General features: G+C 36.4%; 1 protein-coding gene across 1 annotated transcript in view; it reads left to right on the forward strand.

The window, feature by feature from the left end:
- The window catches only part of ttc27 (tetratricopeptide repeat domain 27), a 158170-nt gene that overhangs the window by 128721 nt on the left and 4044 nt on the right, over positions 1–25405 (forward strand). Inside the window, exons 17-18 of the mRNA XM_055171491.2 lie at positions 16275–16472; positions 20306–20417. Coding sequence (XP_055027466.2) covers positions 16275–16472; positions 20306–20417 — 310 coding nt within the window. The remainder of the gene's footprint in view (positions 1–16274; positions 16473–20305; positions 20418–25405) is intronic.

The following is a 25405-nucleotide window of genomic DNA, read 5'->3' on the forward strand; positions in this document are numbered from 1 at the left end:
AAAGCAAAACAATATATATTAGTGCAACTTTGATGAAGTAAAATCAGCCTTTTTGGAAAATAGTCCCTGAAAAGCAACACCTGCTGCATCCGAAATCTCTAAATTTGCCTTCGGAGACATATGAAGGCATCAATGCACGTCCGAATCCAATGTTTAGTTTACTTCCTGTCTTCTGAGATACCTTCATCATCTTGTCCCACAGTTCTATGCGTAGGCGGGCGAGGGGAATAGGATTGGTTGAGCCGTTTGTAGCTAGATGGAACAAAGCTACGGCCAAAATCATCCTAATCCCTTCCCCCAAACCCAACATCTCATGAGATATTGCCATAGCTGTATCCCATCTAGCCAGAACCGGTCAAGCCTGGTCAAGTTAAAAAAAAATGTTGGCCAAGAAAGCAGCTAGAGCACAAAGTTTAACTTTTGATTGCATTTTTAGTGAGAAGTTTTCAAATATGGGATTAGTTTTCACAAAGGCTATTTCTGTTTAGATTTCAAGCAGAATTCCGTTACACTGCCTATGAAGGTTGTCCGAATGCATTTCCCGGAGCTGCCCTTATGCCGCCAAAGTCATTGCCTTATGTCATGGAACAGCGATGCAACAAGCTACTTTAGTTTTTGGTCACAGCCATTATGTTTATGTTGCTATGGATTGGTTGCTAAGAGTGCTGTAGTGATGCACAGAATCGTTTTGTAAAGCGGTTATAGACGGTTTCAGCAGTAACAACATAAACAAACTGCTAAGAATCAATAACAACAAAGTCATTTTAGAGTTTATTTCTGATAACAAGCAAAATAAACAAGTAGATTACCTTAGTTCATATTTCATAGCTAAAGTGTATTAAAACGATACTGAGCTAACGTTGCTGTGTAAAGTGTTTACTATAATGTATACAATGTTATCTACAAACTGGCTGCCAAACCTCCCTTCACATAGTGGTGATTCATGATCGCCTTCTCCCCTTGTCTTTAGGAAACCAAACATTTGTTATTTTCATCATGGTATTTGTTCCAGAGTTAATTTTAGCCACTAGTCAGACCATTAAACAAACAGAAACCGGAAGTTCCGACCAGACGTGTAACTGCGACAATGCCCGTGTGTCCGATGAAACGTCTATAGATGACACAATTACCCGTCTGATCCGAACTTTACTTCCGGTTTCTGTTTGTTTAATGGTCTGACTAGTTGCTAAAACTGAACTCTTAAACAAATACCTTGTCGAAAAAACAAATGTTTTACTTTCCTAGGTAATATACGTGTTTTGCTTGTTATGTAAATAAACTACTTTAAACAAATGTTGTTGTTATTTATTCTTAGAGGATAAAGATAAAGATCAATAAAACACTCCAGGAGGTTCACAACAAGATTACAGTTTGCCCGGGATATGTTGCGATGTTGGCTGTAACAACAGTCGTTAGAGGAACCTCGAACTACAATTTTATTAAATTTAAATCGGCGGAATAAAGGATTGCCTTCAATCAGAAGTGACCAAGGAAGGATAACTTAAATGTTTGCCTAACATTAAATGAATAGTAAAAAGTTCTCAAGTAATTAAATAAATAATCAAGTAAACAGTAAGTGATAATAATACAAGAACAGAAAAGCAGATGTAATTTATTATTAAATAAATAAATATAACGTTAAGTAGCAGATTGTTTTTTTTTTAACTTAACGTTACAGCTGTCACTTTAACTCTTTCGGAAGTAGCGCCTCACGTGAAAGAGAAAGAACTCCGTGTATGTTTTAAAGATCGCTCTGCATCTGATCTCTATCAAAAGTCCTTCGCAAAAATTGAATTATCTCAGCTTTTTGCTCAAAATTGGGTGTTTTTGAAGAAACCTACCCATGTTTGAGAGGTGATTACAAGAGAACTAATGAATGTAGGATGAAACTGTTTTTTTTTTGTTTAAAAGCAGAGGGTCTGTTCTTTCATCTGATATATTGTTTGTTTATATATTTAAAGAAGAACATTTTCTGGAAGGCATTAAACTTCTGTGAAAATCATGAAAAATGCTGGCTGGCAATTTTTTAAAAAACGCTGGCGAGGAAAGAGTTAAAAGCTTACAATAATGGATTCATATGTCCTAAACCACTTTGATCCTAAACTTTGTACTTTACACATAACTTTTTTATACACATATGAGCGTATGTGACCGTCGCCTGAAAGAAACTGAATGTGCACGTTTGTTCCCGCTGAGATGTTATGCACAGCAGACTTTCTTTTGTGTCTTAGCAACTTATTTCAAGGACTACAAAACAATAAATTGTAATACATTATGATATTGCTTTACCAGATCCTTGGATATGAGACAGCAGGTGCGCCAAGCAGGTTTCACGAGGACTTTTCACATTTGTATCATCATGAAAATAATGCATTATAACTTACCATTAAACTTAGATATATAGTAGAGATAATGGTTTTATGCGTACTCAGAAGATGTGATTTACTGTTAACTGTGGGGTGCAGGGCTGTTAATGATAACGGGATACAGCGTGCTATGAGAGGAGTTTTTCGTTCCCGTTAGTAAATTAAAGCCAAACATATTCACCAAGTTGTCTACTCTATTTAATATTTCATTTAATATATTTTTACTAAACATTTTTAATTTCTGGAAATATTTAATACAGTATATGATAAATAATGCAAGATCCTAAAAATTCGACATTTAGTTAATTTTGCGCTCTTCCGCGATCGCGAAACAACTGGAGGGACTCGCTGGCAGCTCACATCTAACTCAAGATTGTAAAATGAGTATTTTGTCTCTGGTAAGCCCTGAATTAATCGAATAAATGTGACTATTTACTGCATTAGATTGCTGTGTTCACTGCCAAGACGGACACAAATATGGCGGTGGGCATGGCGGAAGTGACGTCTTACACTCTAAAAAATTATGTGTTGGATTTACTTAAAATATATATGCACCATTTTTGCAGCACACTTTTTAAGTATTCCCAACTTTTATAGTTTTACTTAAAATTAACAAGAAAACCTGTGTTTTATGTACTTACATTTTTAAGTAAAGAATGTTGATGAACTCAAATATTTAAGTTCATATAACACACATTTTCTTGTTTATTTTAAGTAAAATTATTCCAAGTTGGGATTACTTAAAAAGTGTGATGCAAAAATGGTGCATTTATATTTTAAGTAAATCCAACACATATTTTAGAGCGAAGTTGGAGCAATTTAGTATACCCAATAATCTGCATGTTTTGGACTGTGGGAGTGTACACAGAAAGGTCTGCTGAACAAAGTCTTTGTCTGACTTAGCTCTTGCTTGAATCAGAGACCTTTTTGCTGTGAGGAAATGAAGTTGCGCGCTAACCCACTGTGTTGCCCTCTACACTGAGCACACACTTCTCAATCATGGTAAGAATGAACAAACATAATTTTTTCAAAATAACTCTAAATACAACATATAACTAACATTAACAACATATCAACATAAATAAAGCCAGCAAACATTAAAACAGTCATCTTTTTTAGTAAATATTAACCAAACAAGTGAACATGTCGCAATGCATGCTGGGAACTATTCAGACCATTGTTTTTTTTTAAATTGCTTGTTCAGATTACTCAATTTGGCAAGTTGGATAAACAAATTGGACAAAAACTTAAAACTCCAGTCAACAAATGATATTTGTTAGCAGGATGATTATGCTTATTTCATTCAGTGAACACAAATTAATGAATTCAACTTTGTTTTTTGTTAAAAGAACATTTTGAAGTTGGATTTTTTACAGGGCATGTGCTTCACAAAATGGCTACGACAGATGTCATAATTTTTGGCTGGAAAGGCATCATGGGAAATCACGTGGCTCTATAGTTACTTAAAATGTTATGCTAGATTTACTTAATTTTGATGCAATTGTTAAAGTAGTTAGCATTACTTATGTTTTTTCATTTTATTTTTGGATACATTTAAGTTCACCTGGTAACTTAAATTTTTGTGTTACACATACTAAATATGTTAAGTAGAGGTTGAAAAGTTATAAATACTAAGTTTTTTGTGTTTAATCCAATTACTTTCATAAGTTATGGTTGTTCAGCCAACGAATCGTTTTTTAGAGTGCATGAATAATATACTTTATTTGCCTTAGTTGAGTTAATTGTTAAATATGAAAATTCTGGTCAATTAAACCTTCAACATCCTAAAAATCGGGAAAAAGTGTAAACTACTATTGTTTGCCTTTTTAAAATTAGATTCATTTTTAGAAAACCATTCTTTTTTTGGTACAGAATATATGCTCTAACCGAAGAATCGCCCTAAAGCATCTCTTCATCCTGTAGTTCTCAGATGATGGTTGATGACCATGATGTTAAAGGTGACTCATGAGAGTCTATGAGGTGAAAAATGAAAGTCCAGAGGGAAAACCTCCAGAGGAAGATCTGAGGTGACTGAGCATGTTACACAACTGATTTCAGTGACAAAGATCTCAACACATCTGCTTAGCAGCCTGAGGAGAATTAGAAACGATGAGGAGAGATGGTAGTTGTAAAGGTGAAGAAAAGATAGCTGCAGGGGAAAATAGAAGTCTAAATCAACCTTCACCTTAGGAATGTGTACTGAATGTTTTCATGATTCAGTGAGTGATGATGTGTCCACACATGTGTGATATCATGAGAACATGCGCTCCACTTAAAACACAATGAACTGTGTGCAGGCTGTTTGCTCTTGAGGTTCTGTCAGTTTGCAGTTATGTGTGTGTCTTGGGTGTGTATTTCACTCTTACATGTGACTGCGTATGTACTGTTGGGCCAAATGTCTCATTTTGTAACGTGTATTGCATTTTTTTACAGAACGTATTATCAGCATAATAATTTGAGTTAAAAAATGAACATGATTTTGTTTGTTCATCATTACTTTGAACATAACAAATTGGATTTGTTGGTTTTATTAGATTTTAATCTTTGTCTGTCTCTCGCTCTCTCTCTGTCTGTCTGTCTCTTGATATCTCACTCTCTCTGTTTGTCTCTCGCCCACTTTGTCTGTCTGTCTCTATCTCTCTCCCTGTCTTTCTGTCGCTCGCTCGCTCTGTCTGTCTCTCGCTCGCTTTGTCTGTCTGTCTCTCGCCCTCTTCGTCTCTCTCTCTCTCTCTCTCTTGCTCTTGTCTGTCTTGCTCTGTTTGTTTTATCTGTCTCTCTCTCATTCTCTGTCTGGCTCGCTCGCTCTGTCTGTCTCGCACTGTCTGTCTGTCTCACACGCTCTGTCTCTCTCTCTCTCTCTCTCTGTCTGTCTTGCTTTCTCTCTCTGTCTGTCTGTCTGTCGCTCGCTTGCTCGCTCTGTCTGTCGCTCGTTCGCTCGCTCGCTCTGTCTGTCTCTCGCTCGTTTGCTCACTCTGTCTGTCGCTCGCTCGCTCGCTCGCTCTGTCTATCTGTCTCTCACCCTCTCCGTCTGTCTGTCTCTCTCTCTCTCTGTCTGTCTGTCTCTCTCTCTGTTTGTTTGTCTGTCTGTCTCTCTCTCTGTCTGTCTCTCTCTCTGTCTGTTTGTCTATCTCTCGCTTCTCCGTCTGTCTCGCTCGCTCTGTCTGTCTCGCTTTGTCTCACTTGCTCGCTCTGTCTGTCTCTCACTTGCTCTGTCTATATCTCGCTCTCTCTGTCTGTCTGTCTCTCTCTCTCTCTTTGTCTGTCTGTCTCTCTGTCTGTCTCTCTCTCTGTCTGTCTGTCTCTCTCTTTGTCTGTCTGTCTCTCTCTTTGTCTGTCTGTCTCTTTTTCTGTTTGTCTGTCTCTCGCTCCATCTGTCTCGCTCACTCTGTCTGTCTGTCTGTCTGTCTTGCTTGCTTGCTTGCTCGCTCGCTCTGTCTGTCTGTCTGTCTTGCTCTGTTTCTCTGTCTGTCTCTCTCTCTCTCTCTCTCTGTGCGCATGTGCTAGCGTGAGCGTGAGGAGTTTGTGAGCGTCTGAGCGAACTGCGGATAGTTTGAGTGAGTTTTCTTTATTTCCTTTTCCCTGGTTTGTTTAAACATATTTGTCTAGTGTAGACCTAGTTGTTGACAATTTCGTCACTCAAGGGTGGTGAAAATGGGGACAAATTCAGATGGTTGTGCCTCCTTAACAGCTAAACATGGGTGCAAATGCATACCTGACGAGACAATAACAGTTGAGGATTGTTTAATTGCGATTAGTAGTGAAGTTGGCGCTCGCAATATTGTGTCCGCATCACGGATGAATAAAGCGGTTGTTGTCTTTTTGAGGGAAGTGTCTTTTGTGCAGCATTTAGTTGAGTTTGGCATATCTGTAAGAGATACTTTTTTACCAGTTTTGCCGTTGTCGAATCCTTCCAAAAGAGTTATCCTGTCAAATGTGCCTCCATTTATCAGCAATGATTCACTCGAGCGTCTGTTAGGACGCTATGGTAAATTAGTAGGGCCGATTAAGATGATCCCTTTTGGAACAAAAAATCCGGATTTTAAACATGTGATGTCGTTTAGACGTCAGACTTTTATGATCCTGAATGCAGAATTTCAGTCTTTGAATACGTCAGCGAAAACTACTTTGTTGGGTAAAGATTATATAATTTATATCAGTACCGAATCAATGAAGTGTTTTAGTTGTGGAATGTATGGCCATACAAAACAGTCATGCCCAAAGAATGATGAGGCTAGCAATAATAATGAGACTGTGAATAATCCTACGGCAGAGCAATTAACGTTGTCTTCTATCCAGATAAATAATGAAGATGGAAATAATAACGGTGGCACTGATCAGGAAACCGAACCATCTTCTCTTTCTAAAGATGGAGGTAATGTTGTTGAAATGAATGAGTCTATACATATTGCTGCAAAAGCAGATGTAGATGTTAATGTCAATGTCGGTGTAGTTCAGGACGAGGGAGAGATCGCTGAGACAGATCCTCCTGGTGAAAACAGCGCACCGGAGCAGCCTGTAGAGGGGGCTGAAATAGCGGACCCTGCTGGCGAGCTAGTAGATTCACAGGAATCAGGACTCAGTGTATCACAGGGTGATGTGGCTTTGATGATTGAAGGAAGTGAAGTTCAGTCTATGGATTCTGATAGTGAGGGCTCTTATATAGCAGAATCTCAAGGAGGATCTGCAGAGAGTTGTCAGATTTCCAAAATAAAGCGTCCTCATTTTAACACATGAGTATTGTTAAAAAGAAAATTAAAAGCTCGTTTAAAGGGATATAAATAAGGTTATGAGTATTAGTTTGGTTCTCTGGATCCTTGGATATCTTAGCCTTATTTTTCTTATGGCATCTATAAATATTGGATCTTTTAATATCAATGGATGTCGTGATACAACAAAGAGATTTGCTCTATTTAATTATTTACAGTTGAAAAAAGTAGATGTTATTTTGCTTCAAGAGACTCATACAGATGTTCAAAATCAGACGCAGTGGAATTGTGATTGGAAGGGAAATATTATAATGAGCCATGGTACTAATCTTAGTGCTGGAGTTGCTATACTTTTTTCTCCATACGTCTGTGATCAACCAGTTATGGTTGAGATAATATCTGGTAGACTTCTGAGAGTAGATATTACCTTGGGACAAAATAGATTCTCTTTTTTTAATATATATGCTCCAAATGTTGGACAAGAGCGTTTAGTATTTTTTGAAAAATTATCTGAAGCTTTGTCACAGTGTCCAATGGATAACATTGTTGTAGTAGGAGGGGATTTTAATTGTACATTAAATCCAGATCTTGATAGGAATCATGATGAACCTCACCCAAATTCTGCAGAGATTTTAAAAAATGTTATCAGATATCATGATTTGGTTGATTTGTGGAGGGAAAGTTTTCCTGGAGTTAAGCAATATACCTGGTTAAAAAATAATTCAAATGTTTTGTCTGGAGCGAGACTTGACCGCTTCTATGTTGCTAAGAGTAATAGAGGTAGATTTTATAATAGCTCAATAGCACCATCTTTTTTGTCTGATCATCATTTTATTTCTGTAACTGTTTCTGCTATATCTTTAAAAGCACATAAATCACACTGGCACTTCAATAATAGATTATTACAGGATCACTCTTTTATTCACTCTTTTGACCTTTTCTGGAAGTCTTGGAGAGAGGAGAGAGTTAATTTTTCTTGTTTAAGTCAATGGTGGGATATGGGCAAAGTACACATTAAAATGTTTTGTCAACAATACACTGCCTATACCACTAGAGCCCTGAAAGAAAAAATGAAGGCACTTGAAGAAGATATCCTTAAACAGACTAATTATGGTGACTCTGTTGATGCTATAGAGAGGAAGAAATTCCTATTGAAGTCCCTATTGGAGGAGCAAGGGAAAACAGCCCTTTTAAGGACCAGATATTCTCAGTTAAATCATATGGATGCCCCTTCTGCATTTTTCTTCAGTCTTGAAAAAAAACCAAGAGAACAGAAATGCTTCCATAAATTGAAATTACCAGAAGGCGGAGTGACAGTTGACCAGCAGACAATTCGTACTCATGCCCTTAACTTTTATGAGAACCTTTACTGTACTGAACTGTGTGATGGAACAGTAACAGAACAACTTTTGGATGATCTACCAAAATTAGCAGATGAAGATCGAAAAATCCTTGAGAAATCTATTTCCTTAGTTGAACTTTCTGAAGCTGTCCAGGAGCTGAGCCCTGGGAAATCACCTGGCCTTGATGGTCTTTCGGCTGAATTTTATCGTGTATTTTGGAAATTGATTGGAGAGGATTTGTATGCAGTTCTTCATGAAAGTTTTAATCAAGGGATACTTCCACTGAGTTGTCGGAGGGCTGTTTTAACGTTGATCCCGAAGAAAGGAGATCTTGGGTTCCTCAAGAACTGGCGACCCGTTTCTTTAATCTGTGTTGATTTCAAAATACTATCTAAAACAATAACTAATAGGCTTAAAAAATATATGGCAAGTGTAATTCATGAAGATCAGACTTTTTGTGTCCCTAAACGAACAATTTTTGATAACCTTTTTCTAGTGAGAGACATTATTGCAGTCACAAAAAAACACAAATTGGACATTGGGTTTCTTTCCCTGGACCAGGAAAAAGCCTTTGACAGGGTGGATCATCAATATTTGTTTAAGACCCTGGAGGCCTTTGGATTTGGTCCACATTTTGTCTCTCTTATCAAGTTGTTGTATAGGGACATTTATAGTATGCTGAGGATTAATGGGACTCTTACTAGGCCATTCCCTGTGACTAGGGGGATAAGGCAAGGATGCCCTCTTTCTGGGCTTCTTTATTCGATTGCCATTGAGCCGTTGTTGGTTATGTTGAGAAAGCAGCTTTCTGGTATTGGTGTCCCAGGTTCCCCAGAAGTTGTCCCAGTAAAATTGACAGCTTATGCAGATGACGTAACAGTCATAATTAAGAGTACTAATGATGTTACCAAACTTATTTCTTGTTTAAATATGTTTCAAAAAGCAACATCTGCACGTATAAACTGGGATAAATGTGCATCATTTCTCTTAGGAGACTGGGAAAATGAAGAACCACCTCAATTGCCACAACAGTGTAAATGGGCTCGGGATGGCTTTAAAATATTGGGTGTTTATTTTGGGACAGCTCAATATACTGAAAAGAACTGGGAGGGTCTAGCAGATCGAGTGATTGGCAGATTGCAAAAATGGCAATGGCTTGTTCCACAACTCTCTTTCAGAGGTAGATGCCTGATTATTAATAATCTAGCAGCCTCAATGTTATGGCACAGAGTTACTGTTTTTAATCCTCCTAGGGAATTACTTGGGACAATTCAAAAAGCTTTTGTTAAATTTTTTTGGAATGGTCTTCATTGGCTTACTCCTGGGATAATTTACCTTCCTGTGGCAGAGGGAGGTCAAGGTTTAATACATATAGAGTCAAAAATATTAGCAATGAGACTACAAACATTGCAGAAGATTCTGTATTGTTCTGATCATTTACGCTGGGCTACATTTGGTTTATGTTTGTTAACAGATCTAGGTGGAGTAGGCCTAGATAAACAGTTGTTTTTAATAGACAAACCATTTGAGGACAAGAAACAGTGTTTTTGGTCTAGTTTCTATTTATCAGTAATTAAAGCATGGACGTATTTAAATATTTATAGAACTGAAGAAGTGCATTATGGGATTTTAGAACCTTTGTTTTTTAATCCCCTTATACAACTGCCATCTAATGTATCCCCTTTAATTCCCAATTTTCTGAATGGTGGGGTCAGTAAAGTAAGGGACTTAATTGATTTAACTCAAGGTCAGTGGAGAACTGTGCAATCAATTGCTACACAGGTTGAACTCAAATCCCTGAGGATTGTGGAGAAGATAATGGAGTGCATTAAAGATGCTTTTCCTCCTACATTAAATTCTTTCATAAACTTAGTTTTGGTAAATGGGTTTATACATCAGAACTTTCCTGAAATCAGAGTGATACCTACAGATGAAAGAATTGGTTCTGATATTAATCAGACGACATTGCTGAAGGGATATGGGGATATGTTCTTTCATGATATGGATAAGAAAGTTCTTTATTATATTTGTGTCAAATCTGTACATGTTGGGCAATTGCAAGAAAGGACCGATACTAAATGGAGGGCAAAGCTCTCTTTTGGTGAAGATATGCATCCATCTTGGAGAGTATTATATAAGCCTCCTATTTCTAAGAGATGTGGAGATATTCAGTGGAGGGTACTCCATTGTGTTATAGCTTCAAATAGCTTAGTTTCGAAATTTAATGAAGTGGTTTTATTGTGTCCTTTCTGTGATGCTCATGATACTGTGTTTCATATGTTCTCTGAATGTTTAAGACTTCGTCCTCTTTTTGTAATTTTAGAAAACCTCATTACAAAATTGGGTTTTTTATACAATATTACTTTATTTATATTGGGATGTAAATACAGAAGGTCATGGCAACAACAATGTGTTCTTGCCAATTTTTTGATTGGTCAAGCTAAGCTAGCCATTTTGAAATCCCATCAGTGCAAAAAAGTAGGACAGGATGTTGATATGGTAGCTATGTTTAAGTCCTTGGTAAAAACACGAGTGATAATTGAGTATTCATATTATCGATATACTGACAATATTGCCTTTTTTGAATGGAGATGGGGTGTTAGAGAGGCACTGGTGATTGTGAATGAAAATGGAAACTTAGTGTTCAATTGGTGAGATTATAAGACTAGTTGTACTAAATGTATGAAAATGTATATTGTTGAAATTGTAATCTGCTGTTTGATTTTATTTATAACCCTATTTTAATTAAAAGGACTCTTAAAAGTCAAAGTCTTTGTCTGTCTCTTGTTCTCCGTCTGTCTGTCTCTCTCTCTCTCTCTCTCTCTCTCTCTCTCTCTCCCTGTCTGTCTGTCTGTCTGTCTCTTTCTCTGTCTGTCTCTTGCTCTCTCCGTCTGTCTGTCTTTCTCTCGCTCTCTCCGTCTGTCTCTCTCTCTCTCTCTCTCTCTCTCTCCCCCTCTCTCTCTGGAATAGTCATCCTTCATGAAGCTGTCAATCATAAAACACCCTCATATTTTTTGCAAACCTGTGTATGTTTTGACATTGTTTATAAAATTGTTCTTCAGCAAAAAGTGTATAATTAAGAAAACCTGTTCACTCTTTATAAACAGGTAATGCACTGCTTCTGCTTTAGTCATTACTGCTGAGTTTAGTGTTAGTTGCAGACCAAAACAAACACACACACAAATGCACATGAGAGTGAGTTAAGGCTGTGATTAATAGCTGTAACGCACACACAAACTCGCAGAGGAATGTGGAGCCCAGCTTTTTCAGGTCATGTTTTTTGGTAGTTTAGTGGAGTTTAATGGGTGTGGTGTGCTTGGTTTAGATGTTGGAGTTTGAGCAGAAAGCCTCCTCTGTCTCCGACACACTTAACAGATGCCGTTCAGGGAATCACCTTCTGACTAATTATTTCTGAAAAGCATTTCATAACGTGTGACACATACACAAGTTGTAATACAAACGTGTTGAGTCGTCTTCTGAAAACCTGTCTGAATCGTATTTCACCCTTAAGTCAAATGAAATTAGAAAGCATGTACTTTTTTCCATTAGCGTAAAACAATAAAGCCTTTTTGTTTTACGATACGGTAACGTTATGGTCACGGTGGAATTGTACAGTACACAATTAATTTCTGTGGTAATCAACATTATGCCATAAATGTTGTTGACTGAGCTTAATTTAAAACCTTTTTATAAAGTGATAAACTGTGATGATTCTTTTCATATTTAGTTACACGCGCCATATGTACAACTTTTCCAGACAGACTGGATGTCGTCTGAACTCTTTGGCTCATCCTGGTGTCTCTCCTGGCGCATGTACAATCTTTCTAGTCGTCTGCATTTGTTTGTGCAGTTATATATGCACAGTGCCTCTGATCTCACAGCTCCACTGGTGGCATGTAGTGTGCGAGTGTGTTTGAGAAAAGTGCAGAGAGTGTTTCATCTGTCCTCATATTGCATCTGTCAGCCCACAACTAATCTGTGGCTTGGCAACTATGTGTGTTCGTGTATGTGTACGTATGACTCAAATATTAAATGAATTGAAATGACTCAGACAGCGTGTCCTTCACTACATCTGAGAGTGTGTGAGCTGAAATCTAAGGAGTGCTGGATCAACGCCATATGGAAAAATGAGCTGGGCAAATAGGAGTAGAAACATGGGAAAAATGGGAATGGGGAAAAGTGGTGAATAATTGAAGAGTGTAATGATTAAGCTGTGCACTCAACCTCTCATCTTGTCCACCATCTTGATTTTATTTTTACAGAGCTTGTCACAATGCATTGTGGGATTGACTTCAGTGTTACAGTAACTATAGAGCAGTGTTTCTCTGACTGAAGCTGAATTTTGAAGCAAATTAACCCCTTATTAACTCTTTACTTTGTACTCGAATGCATACTTTTTTCTGTGTGCTTTAGTTTTTTATGCATTTATTGGATATTATTATAAAACTCAAGTTCCATGATATACGAGTTTCCTTTTTTGCCAAATAATTTGGCTAATTAAATACATTTATACCTTGTCTATATGTGACCCTTTCTGTGAAAACCCAATTAAAGTATTTTTTGTGATTTACTATTTCTACATACAATCATCATACATAATGTAAAGAACATTCTGTGAAATATAACCTTGATATCTTTATTATAGACTGAGTAAAACCATGTCAAAGATTGAAATTAATGGGAAATCAATGACTGAAACAAACTTTGATGCAGCAGATCATTAGATTGAAACATTACCTTGGTTTTCAAAGACAGGGTCACATATATATCCTTACACATTTATATTCATATAATGGTATAATTGAACCTGGGCAAATAGGAGTAGAAACATGGGAAAAATGGGAATGGGGAAAAGTGGTGAATAATTGAAGAGTGTAATGATTAAGCTGTGCACTCAACCTCTCATCTTGTCCACCATCTTGATTTTATTTTTACAGAGCTTGTCACAATGCATTGTGGGATTGACTTCAGTGTTACAGTAACTATAGAGCAGTGTTTCTCTGACTTTTCAGCCCAAGGACCACTTTAACTTCCAATTTTTTTCTGAGGACCACCTAACAGAATCCCACTCTAACACGCCCCCAAAAAACAGCAAAATAGGAAGGATAAGCTAAATTTAAGTTTAATATGCAACTGTTTCAAGTCAAAAACTAATTTTTTTAAACACATGCAATGCTATGTTCAGAAATTATTATATGCATTTTATTTCATTTGAACAAGTAATTGTGAAATGAGTTACAGCTTAATATGAACAACAAACTGCACATATGGGGAAAAAAACTGCAATTAAACATAGTATAACAGCCTAGGTCCCACTTAATGTCATTCCAAAGAGCCATTAATTTAAAACTGAGGTGGTGGGTATATGAAGTCTATGGTTGTAACTATGGTAACAATAAAATGCTGAAAAAAATGTTCCCCTTAATGTCCAAAATCACTGAAATTACAGGGATTTTACACCTGAAACAAAAACTAGTACATTACAAAACTAATAGATCTGTGGATTTTAGCTGCTTTCAGTTGACTCTTGATCCTTCTTTTGACTCCTCTTTGGTTTAGCCGCTGATCCATTTTTACGTTATTAGAACAGAATGGCAAGAACTGATATCACAGTTTTGCAAGTGCATTAAAAATCTACTAAAATAAGTGACGATTGTATAAACACTTGCCTAGTTTAGGTCATCTTTTGGCGGACCACTGGGGGGGTTGGGCGGACCACTAGTGGTCTGCGGACCACACTTTGAGAATTACTGCTATAGAATAAAAGCTATAAGTGTTGATCAACCTAGGAAAATGAATGCCTTCATCTTTTATTGACACACATTAGTATTGATTTTTTTTTAAAGATTTTGTATGCATGTTGTGTAGTCTGAGTGCATTGAGTGAACACTGAAGCTGAATTTTGAAGCAAATTAACCCCTTATTAACTCTTTACTTTGTACTCGAATGCATACTTTTTTCTGTGTGCTTTAGTTTTTTATGCATTTATTGGATATTATTATAAAACTCAAGTTCCATGATATACGAGTTTCCTTTTTGCCAAATAATTCGGCTAATTAAATACATTTATACCTTGTCTATATGTGACCCTTTCTGTGAAAACCCAATTAAAGTATTTTTGTGATTTACTATTTCTACATACAATCATCAGCGAAACCTGAGCAAACGTTTCAGCAGCTTGCTATCCTCAGTGCTCTGAGCACTGAGGATAGCAAGCTGCTGAAACGTTTGCTCAGGTTTCGCTGTTTTTAAGTCACATTTTTGCACTGTGCACTTTAATAAGTGGATTTTGTGCTTTCTGGACCTTTTGGGTCTTCCTGGATTCGGTGTGCGGTCAGCCATCTTTCTAACTCATTCTACATACCCTTTTTGGCTCAACGCACCTGAAGAAGAAATATATAGTTAATTGAGAGCGCAACAATTTTTTCCTATACATACAATCATCATACATAATGTAAAGAACAGTCTGTGAAAATATAACCTTGATATCTTTATTATAGACTGAGTAAAACCATGTCAAAGATTGAAATTAATGGGAAATCAATGACTGAAACAAACTTTGATGGAGCAGATCATTAGATCATTACCTTGGTTTTCAAAGACAGGGTCACATATATATCCTTACACATTTTTATTAATATAATGGTATAATTGAACATGTAGGTTCTGCATAATGTCTCCTACAAAATAAAAAAAATTCAGCAAATGTCTCCTACAGTATGTTTGGCCACTACTGTATTTGCAGTGTTGTGCTAAATTGGGTAAAGCGAGGTCTCTTAAAGCCTTAAAAGACAGTAAAATTAACTTGCCTTAATTTTGGAACAGGGTTTTTTATTAAAGGATTAGTCAATTTTCTTAAAAAAAATACAGAATTTTAAAGAACTCTAAATGATCCCAAATGAGGCATAAGGGTCTTATCTAGCGAAACAATTGTCATTTTTGACAAGAAAAAGCAAAATATGCACTTTTAAACTACAACTTCACGTCTATGTCCGCTCCTGTGACGCGCCAACGCGACCTCACGTAATACGTCATCACGCCAAAAGGTCACGGATGACGTATGCAAAACTACGCCCCAGTGTTTACAAGTGTGGAAAAAGAGGACCGTTCCGACGTTTTTGTATGTCGAATGATACTAATAAATGTATTTGTGTCAGTTTATTGTTTAAAATGGTCCACAAATGTGGGTTTCATATATGTAACACGTGACCTTTCCATGTCATTACACAATTACGTGAGGTTGCGCTGGCTCGTCACAGGACCGGAGATAGATGAGAAGTTGTAGTTTAAAAGTGCATATTTTTGTGGTCAAAAATAACAATCGTTTAGCTAGATAAGACCCTTATTCCTCGTTTAGGATTGTTTAGAGTCCTTTGAAACTACGTTGACACTGCAATTTTAAACTGTTACGTGTTGTGGTCCATTAAAGTCCATTAAAATGAGAAAAATCCTGAAATGTTTTCCTCAAAAAACATAATTTCTTCTCGACTGAATAAAGAAAGACATCAACATTTTGGACGACATGGTGGTGAGTAAATTATCAGGATTTTTTTAAGAAAATTGACTAATCCTTTAAGGAGCAGACCTATGATGCCTTTACATTTTGCCCGTCCTTTAGAGCAGATCAGTAGTGTAATAGGCAGGAAAATCAAAAAATGCAGACGCAAAGTTTCGAGATTTATGTGTTTATCTCAGCGAGATCAGAGGTTAAAGGAAATGGCTAGGCTCAGGATAAATGTCAATTCTAAATTCCGATTTATATCCTTGTTGTCAAATTTAAGTTTAAACTGCAGTCATTCTCATTATCCCAAAAGAAAAAACTGTGAATATTAATTTGTATCATTCGTGGTTGTTTCCAGGTGTTGGAAATCCTTGTACGTTCTGTAGTTGAGAACCTGACAGATCACCATGGTGACCAGGCATCCAATCTTAAATCTAAATTACAAGAGCTCTTTGGTCGAGTCTCTGCCCGCTGCAGCACAGATGCCCAAATATGGAGGCAGTACGCTCATCTCTACGGGGATGGCCATAGCAACAACCTAGAAGACAATGAGAAGGCACAACTTTTTATGTTTAACATTACTATTACTAATGCTCATCGCTGTTAGAGATTAACAAATTGCTTGACAATTACAGTATTGAAGTTTACTTGTCCTGTACCTTTGGTGCTATGAACATGAGTAATACCTCAGCTTTGTGTATTGTTCTATTATTTGAAGTTTTAGACAAAGACATTAAACTTGGTGCTGGTTTTTCCAAATAACATATTTTTGCACTATTCTCCACCATTTTAATTTGTTGTATAAACCCGTGTTTTACATTAAAAATTATAAGAAGAAAAATGCACTTTAAAGGGGAAATATAATGAAAATCTGACTTTTCCATGTTTAAGTGCTATAATTGGGTCCCCAGGGCTTCTGTCAACCTAGAAAATGTGAAAAGATCAACCCAGTAACTTAGTTTTGGTAAACCATTCTCTGCAAGCATGTGAAAAAATAGGCCATTTAAATTTGGTTCCCCTTGTGATGTCAGAAAAGGATAATACCCCCCTTTAATCTGCACTATCCAACCACTGCACTGCCATTTAGTGCAGAGATAAACTCATTTGCTTTTTAAGAGACACACCCGAAATGGCACATTTTTGCTTAAACCTACAAAGTGGCAATTTTAACATGCTATAATAAATTATCTATATGGTATTTTAAGCTAAAAATTCACATACGTACTCTGGAGACACAAAGATTTATTTTACATCTTGAAAAGTATTGTGAAATGTCTCCTTTAAAGGGATAGTTCATCCAAAAATGAAAATGTTGTCATCTTTTACTCACCCTTGTGTTGTTCTAAATTTGTTTGAGTTTATTAAATCTGTTAAACACAAAAGAAGATATTATAAGAAGATATAAATTGTGTTAAGCACACAGTTGATGGTAACCCTTGATTTGTATAATATTTGTTTTTCCTACTATGGAGGTCAACGGGTACCGTCAACTGTGTGTTTACCATCATTTATTAAAATAATTTTCATCTTTTGTGTTCAACAGGAACTCATAGAACAACATAAGGGTATGTAAATGATGATAGAATAACATTTTTGGGTAAGGTAGCCGCCACAGGACAAACATAGCATCGTCTTAGACAACTGTAGAGCAGTTTGTCTGTTTAGAGCTATTGTAGAAACATGGCGGTGCAAAATGGCGACTCATATGTAAGAAGTTTGCAAAAATTTGGGCATCCCTGACAATTTCCATGATTTTCATTTATAAATATTTGGGTGTTTAGATCATCAATTTCATTTTGATCTATCAAATAACTGAAGGACACCGTAAAATTTCAGTAGTGAAATGAGGTTTATTGGATTAACAGAAAATGTGCAATATGCATCGAAACGAAATTAGACAGGTGCATAAATTTGGGCACCCCAACAGAAAAATCACATTCATATTTAGTTGAGCCTCCTTTAGCAGAAATAACAGCCCCTAGTTGCTTCCTTTAGCCTAGGGGTCTCAAACTGAAACTGGCTTGGGGCCATTTTTAAGACAGACATTTTATCGGGGGGCCGCAGAGCTATTTTAACGTTCAAAAAAGTACAATATTTCAGTAAATGTCATGTTTAATTTCTATTATTTAATGTATAATAATACTTGAAAATATATAAGCAGTGGTTTTATCTTTTTAATATACATTATTTTATAAAAGTAGCCTAAGTAAATCTTTTTTTAACCATTTCTTAACTAAGACCTATTATAACCTTGCAATAAACTAACAAATTTAATTCCTGTATACATTTATAGACTTTTATAAAAAAAATTACCACCAGTAAGTGTTTCTGTTTTGATTAATTTTGGATTGTTTTCAGTCATAGTATTGACTTCATTATGTTCTTTTTAATTTCAGTTTGAATGAATTTTCTATTATATGTGGGAAAATATTAATAAGTGAAAGTGATCCCATAACTTTTGAATGGGTAGTCCATGTTATAAGCTAGTTGTTAAATGTGACATGTGAATGAACACTTGAACGTTTAAATCAAAAATCAAATTAAAATTTAATTTAAAACAAAGTGAATAAAAATCTTTCTGCGGGCCAGATTATGTTATATTTTTTAAAAGGTGATGCGGGCCGCTGAGAGGGGGAGGGCGGGCCGCAAATGGCCCGCGGGGACGGGAGTTTGAGACCACTGCTTTAGCCTGTAATGAGTGTCTGGATTCTGGATGAATGTATTTTGGACCATTACTCCTTACAAAACATCTCCAGTTTAGTTAAGTTTGATGTTTGCCAAACATGGACAGCAGCTTCAAATCACCCCACAGATGTTCAATGATATTCAGGTCTGGGGACTGGGATGGCCATTCCAGAACATATCAGAATGTACTTGTTCCTACACATAAATGCCCAAGTAGATTTTGAGCAGTGTTTTGGGTCGTTGTCTTGTTGAAATATCCAGCCCTTGGGTAACTTCAACTTTGTGACTGATTCCTCAACATTATTCTCAAGAGTCTGCTGATATTGAGTGGATTCCATGCGACCCTCAACTTTAACCAGATTCCTAGTACCGGCACTGGCCACATAGCGCCATAGCATAATGTAACCTCCACCAACTTTGACTTTGTGGGGTGGGTAGCAAGTGTTTTTCTTGGAACGCTGTGTTCTTTTGCTGCCATGCATAACGCCCCTTGTTATAACCATATAACTCGATCTTTGTTTCTGTGAGCTTATATCTCTGCCATAACTATTTGTAGCCTTAAACCATAATGTTGAACAATCTTTGTTTTCAGGTCATTTGAGAGTTGTTTTAAGGCCTCCATGTTGCCATTCTTCAGAGGAGAGTCAAAGAGAACAACAACTTGCAATTGGCCACCTTAAATACCTTTTCTCATGATTTGGTTGCCTTTGTCTATGAAGTTCAAGGCTTAATGAGCTCACCAAACCAATTGTGTATTCCAATGAATCCGTGCTAAGTAGACACAGGTATTCAAAATGACAAGGGGTGCCCAAATTTATGCACCTGTCTAATTTCGTTAATAAACCTCATTTTACTACTGAAATATTACTGTGTCCTTCAGTTATTTGATAGATCAAAATGAAATCGCTGACCTAAACACCCAAATATTTATAAATGAAAATTATGGAAATTGCCAAGTGTGAACAAACTTTTGCATTCAACGCTTTTAAGGTAGTAAAAGCATAACAGTTCATTATGTAAGGTCTTTATACACCACTGAAAGTAAAGTTACTGTATGTATATTTTATTGCATTTCTGTCAAGAAATCCTCCTAAAAGTTACTAAGTGCACCTTTAAGTAGACTCCAATTGTGTTATGCTTTGATGTCATTTGCCCTCATCTAGGAAACCATGAATAGTTTAAAATCACTTCAGTGTTTCATCTGAGGCTATAATACACTTTTAAAATACATATGCAAAATGCTAGAATATATAGTGCACAGTTTAAGTACATAATGTATAGAGTGTCATTTAAAACGCAACTCTAGTAAAAGCAAAAGTGGTGCATATAATAAAGATTGATTCTGTAATTGACGTTTGCATGTATAAATGTATGCATTTGTCATTCTTTCTCAAGGAATGTTGGAAAATTAAGTTTGGTTGCACGGACCTTTCACATTAAACTGACTAAAAGAGTTGTATTTTAAAGCAAGCTTTTAATGTTGTTATTCATCAACGGCACACAAAATAAATCTTCGTGACCAATACCAATTTCCTTCTGCCATGAATCTTTAATTAACTGAGCTTAAGGAAAATACAGAGTTTCCCACTTGTAATTATCACATTGTGGTTGTGTTTATATGCGCTCGCCTCATAAATGCTGTATTCTGAGACGCATACAGAAACTCTTAACCTATGCAGAGTGTTTGTGTGTGTGTGTTTCCAGGCACTACAGTTCTTAAGTAAAGCCCATCGGTGTGAGACACAGACCGCAGGCTGGGAGAAAGACCTCAGCAGCTTCAGATCTGTAGTGAAAGGGGCCAAAGACATGGCTAACGGTGAGATCACACGGCCCCCACACACACAGAGATTTAACAATTCTTATTCAGATTCTACTTGGGGATTTTTTGGGGTCTTGCGAGGACGCACCAAATCCGAAATATTATCACGCACTCCATACACATCTATGGTCTAGATTTTTTATTCACAAGGCCGTTTGAAAGAGAGGCAGAACTGTGGTCCCTCGCTCAGGGAGAAGACACTCTGTCATCGCTAATGTGGCGGCACGAGAACGCAGCGCCGGTCTTAAAGGGCTGATGGATTAAGAACATGCACCAGGAGCAAGAATGACAAACAAGCCTTTTAACCCTTATGACCTCCACTAGAGACGACATTGTGCTGTGTGCACTTGTGTTTGTATCAGCTGGGTTTGCTTCTGTGCTGTGTTTTGTGTTTGTCTCAATAAGCAGGATGTATTGGGTTTGGTGTGCATGTGTGTCTGTGTCCCAGCTGATGTTTAATTCAACAAGCACAGAGCACAAGCTTTCAGCTGAATAGCAGTTCTTTATTTTCTTTCTTTGTTTTTAACTTTCTCTTTATTTCTGTCTTGCAGTCAGTCTGTCACACGCTCTTATTCTCAAATCATTTTTCAAGATTTTTGTACCGCTTGCTCAATTTACTTAATTTAAATGAGCTAATAAAACATTGTATGAGATCCATTTAAGAAATATAATTTAATCTATATTACAAATTTTGCCAAATTTCCATAGGGCCTGTTTTAATATTTTTTTTGTGTGTGTGTTGATTTAGTGTGGATGAAACTACAGTAGGCAAGGGAATTCTAGTTCCCAGCATGCTTTGCATGGAGCAGTAAAGATTGAAATTTAGTATTTTGTTATTAATTTTTATACAAGAAATGGGTAACACTTGTCAGTTTTTAGTGCTTTGTTTTGTTGGGATAAAAACGAGTTTTTGTTAGTTTGGATGGATACTGTTGTAATACTTAGTTTGAGTTTTTAGGTATGATGAAAAACTTTCAAAAACCTCATAGCTCAAAATGTATCACATGACTGGACAGAGCAGACATTCCCATTTACAAAGATACATGGATTGTAAAAATCTGTTGAGGATTGAGAAAGTTATGATATTTTTAATATTAGAAATCAAAGGAAAAAGTTATAGACGGTTTCAGCAGTAACCACATAAAAAAGCAGCTGTCGTGGTCCGCACGTAACTTCCGGTAAACTCCGCTTAGAATAAATAACTGCAAAGTTCTTTACACGTAGTTTATTTATATAACAAGCAAAAAAACAACACATAGGTTACCTACGAAACCAAAACATTTGTTATTTTCGACGAGACATTTGTTCAAGAGATCAGTTTAGCAATAGTCAGACCATTAAAAAAAACGAAACCGGAAGTAAAGTTCGGATACAGACGTGTATCGCGTCAGCACACGTGAGTCCGATGAAACCGTCTATATATGGATTTCAATGGAAGGTGTGTGACCGAAAATGCTGCTTATTCACGTGTTTTTGCTTGTAACTTTCTCATTTCATCAGATTTTGCATGAAATTTTAACAGACGGTAATTTTGTTAGTTCTTTCAAATGAAATCATAAACATTTACTGTTTAAGTTGGAATGGGCCATTTAGTTGGAATTAGTTTGTCATATTTAGACTCAGACGCATGGTTTTTAGAACGATGACTGCAGTCCTGGCCCGTATTCATAAAGAATCTGAATGCAAAAAGTAGCTCCTAGTGATGCAATTCTAAGAAAATTCTCTTTTTACTCTTAAAATTAAAGAAAAAATCCTAGAAAAGAAAAAATAATTTAGAAAGCATCTTAACCCTTAAAAGAGGTCTTAAGGTCAAAATTGTTAGGAGCATGGACAAAGACTTTTAAGAGGCTTAAGAGGTTTTTATTGCAACTGGGAAAGTTGACAAAACATGAAGAGGGAGACGACAAATGTTGCACACAATGCATGACAGTAAGTTAATAACATGCAACACATTAGATTGTGCAAGAATCATGTTTGTGATCGATATTATTAGACACATAATAATATAATATAGCGCCAGAAATAAAAGTAATCACTACATTAACTACACTAACAGATTCGGTAGCTAGAAAAAATGCAACTATGCAGCAGAGATGATAGGTCTGTTACAGACGTCTATAAAACAAAGTAATCACACAAACTGACAGAACATTGTGTTGCAGTTTATTTCCTATGTAATACGTTAAGTACATTAACAGCACTATATGTTTATACTATGTTTATTTTATATATATAAATATATATAAAATAAATACATTAATTATATATTAAATATATATTATATATTTTCTCAATTATATATATATATATTATACACACACACACATATATAATAGGTAAAAAACCTGTAATTTCAAATTGATGGCTAATAATATAATAATAGATCCTATACTTAATCTTAAGCTAAGACTCCTACGTGAAAGTTTTTAAGCTAAATTAAGAGTTTTCTGAGAGGACTCTTAGAATCTTTAATAATACGGGCCCTGATGTTCTGACAGGACGTTCGCTAATCTACCACCACAAACATGACTACCAAATTTCCGCGATTTATTCAAATACCTTCTCCTTCCATAGGTTTTGATAAAAAAAAATTTCAGTACCAAGATAAAAGATATACATTTTGTCACACCAACCTTTCATTAGTGCCCTGAGTCTAGCGGAAGCACACCGACCGGTTGAAAGTGACACAAATTTACAAACAGTTGCTGTAAAGTAAAAACACCTCAGAAATGAAAGTTCAAAATATCAAACGCTTCCGGTGGTTCTTCTTTGCGTATTTATTGTAGTATTTAGTAAAAAAATACTACAACCATGCAGCAAGAAGTGGATATTGCATGACACGCATTTTAAAGTAACACAGATTTTTCGTCCCAGAAATTCAATGCGTGTAACCGCAATGTCAGCGTTGCTACTAACTGTGCGTTAAAACCAGATGTGGAAGAGGCATCAAAAACGCGCTATTCGCGTGTAGTTGGACGCTTGAACTTTTTGAGTTTATTTTTAAAGAGACTTTCTCTTTATTTTTCTGTCTTGTAGTCAGCCTGTCACACGCTCTTATTCTCAAATCGTTTTTCATACTCTCAAAAAGATTTTTGCTGCTTGCTCAATTTACTTAATTTAAATGAGCTAATTAAACAAAATGAAACATTGTATGAGATCCATTTAGGAAATCTAATCTAAACTATATCACAAACAGTAAAATACTCACTTCATTTGCGCGTGAAATTCTATTCATTCGAGACATTCACACGTAAATTCGCATCATGGGAGGGGCTTATATAGCTCTAATTGAGTAAACTTACCAGATTGTTCGACCTCCTCACTCACTTTCTTCCAAACAAGATCTTTTTAATTCCTGTAAAAGTAAGAAAATGTCTTGTGTAGCAATTGTTGTTTTGTTTCTCTGCCTCCGTTCACTTCCTGTAATCACGTCACTGCTAGAGCAAGCTCCTGATTGGTTAACACGGTGTGAAAATCAGCCAAAGTTCAGATTTTTCAACTTGCGCGGATCACGCGTCAACACTCAATTCGCGCCGCGCCATTCGTACTTAACGCACCACAGGATGCCTATTCGCGTCTTTGCATTGACTTAACATGTAAATCACTTGCGCTTGTCATGTTTTCTTACTTACACACCAAACGCGGGGCATCACGTTACTCGCTCTAGATTACTTGTGGGATTTAACTTCGTGAAAAGCAAATTTTTCGCTCAAGTTGAATATTTTCAAGTGGTTGAGGCGAATAGCGCATGTTTTCGCAGCAAAAGCGCCACCCATATCGCGTCATTCGCTTTGCCCCACGCGTCTGATCGCGTCTTTGCATTGACTTTGTATGTAATCTACTTGCTCAAATCGTTGAACTCGCATCTGGTGTATACACACAGTTATAAATAGGCATTTTATTAGTCTCTATGTGTAGGTTCATTAATTTCATTTAAATGTCAATAGAAAGGTTACTTACTAGTCAGTAATTGAAATGCATTATTTTCGCAAATGTCACTTTAGTCATTTAATTGGTATTTAACAAATGTAACTGCCTTACCGAGTAAAAAAACGTGCACCTTGTCGTTCCCACCGCGTCACTTCATCCAATTTATCTACCGTGCATGTAGAGGACTGCTGAAAATGCGTTGTGCCGTTTAACGGATTTTGCCAACAAGTCCGTATTTTAAAATGACCTGAGGCCGGGATTCAGCGGAGTTGAATCGAAAGTATTATATAATACGGCTTTTGCATCTGAACTCTTTAAATGTTATTGTTTGTTTTATTTAAACAGAAAAATAACTGTGCAAATGTCCGTGAAGTAATTAATCTAAATCTCAGTTGAGGTTATTTCCAATGCTAATATACACTGTTGCCCGCTAGCAGTTAACTAAAGGATATTAACTAAAGATTTAGGGCGGCATTTTCATTTTACTCCATTTAATAAGGTTTCTGCTTCGCAAGGTATTTGATCAGACATTTCAATTTAATTCAATGTTTAGAAAACCAATTTACAATGTGTATAACCTCTAGCCACTGAGTTACATGTTAATTCACAGATTTGTGTTTTATCCTAAGCCGTCATCTGTGTTCATACGTTCACTTATTATTTTAGTATCTCTTTCACACGTACACACACATACACACACACAAACTCCTCTCCATCAGTATTTCGTCCTTGTGTTTTCAGACCATTTGTTGTTAATCCTAATGATTTATAAAGGGGAGGCTCAGCAAATGTAGCAGAACCTTCACACACCTCCATCCCTTCCCACTCACTCTGGCTTGCTGTGTGTGTTTGTGTGTCCGGGAAATCGATTGATGTGAGCGTGGATAAAGTGTGCGAGCGTATGTAAGAGACCATTTTTCACTGGTTTGTGTAGTCCCTCGTGAATTTGTGTAAATCATGCTTTGTATTCATGTATGTGTTGGTGTGCATTAAAGGCACATCTCAAACCGTGCATGTTTTGTGAATGAGCTCTGCACTCATTAATCACACCACTT

The sequence above is a fragment of the Misgurnus anguillicaudatus genome, chromosome 7 (genome assembly GCF_027580225.2).
Source record: "Misgurnus anguillicaudatus chromosome 7, ASM2758022v2, whole genome shotgun sequence".
Lineage (NCBI taxonomy): Eukaryota > Metazoa > Chordata > Actinopteri > Cypriniformes > Cobitidae > Misgurnus > Misgurnus anguillicaudatus.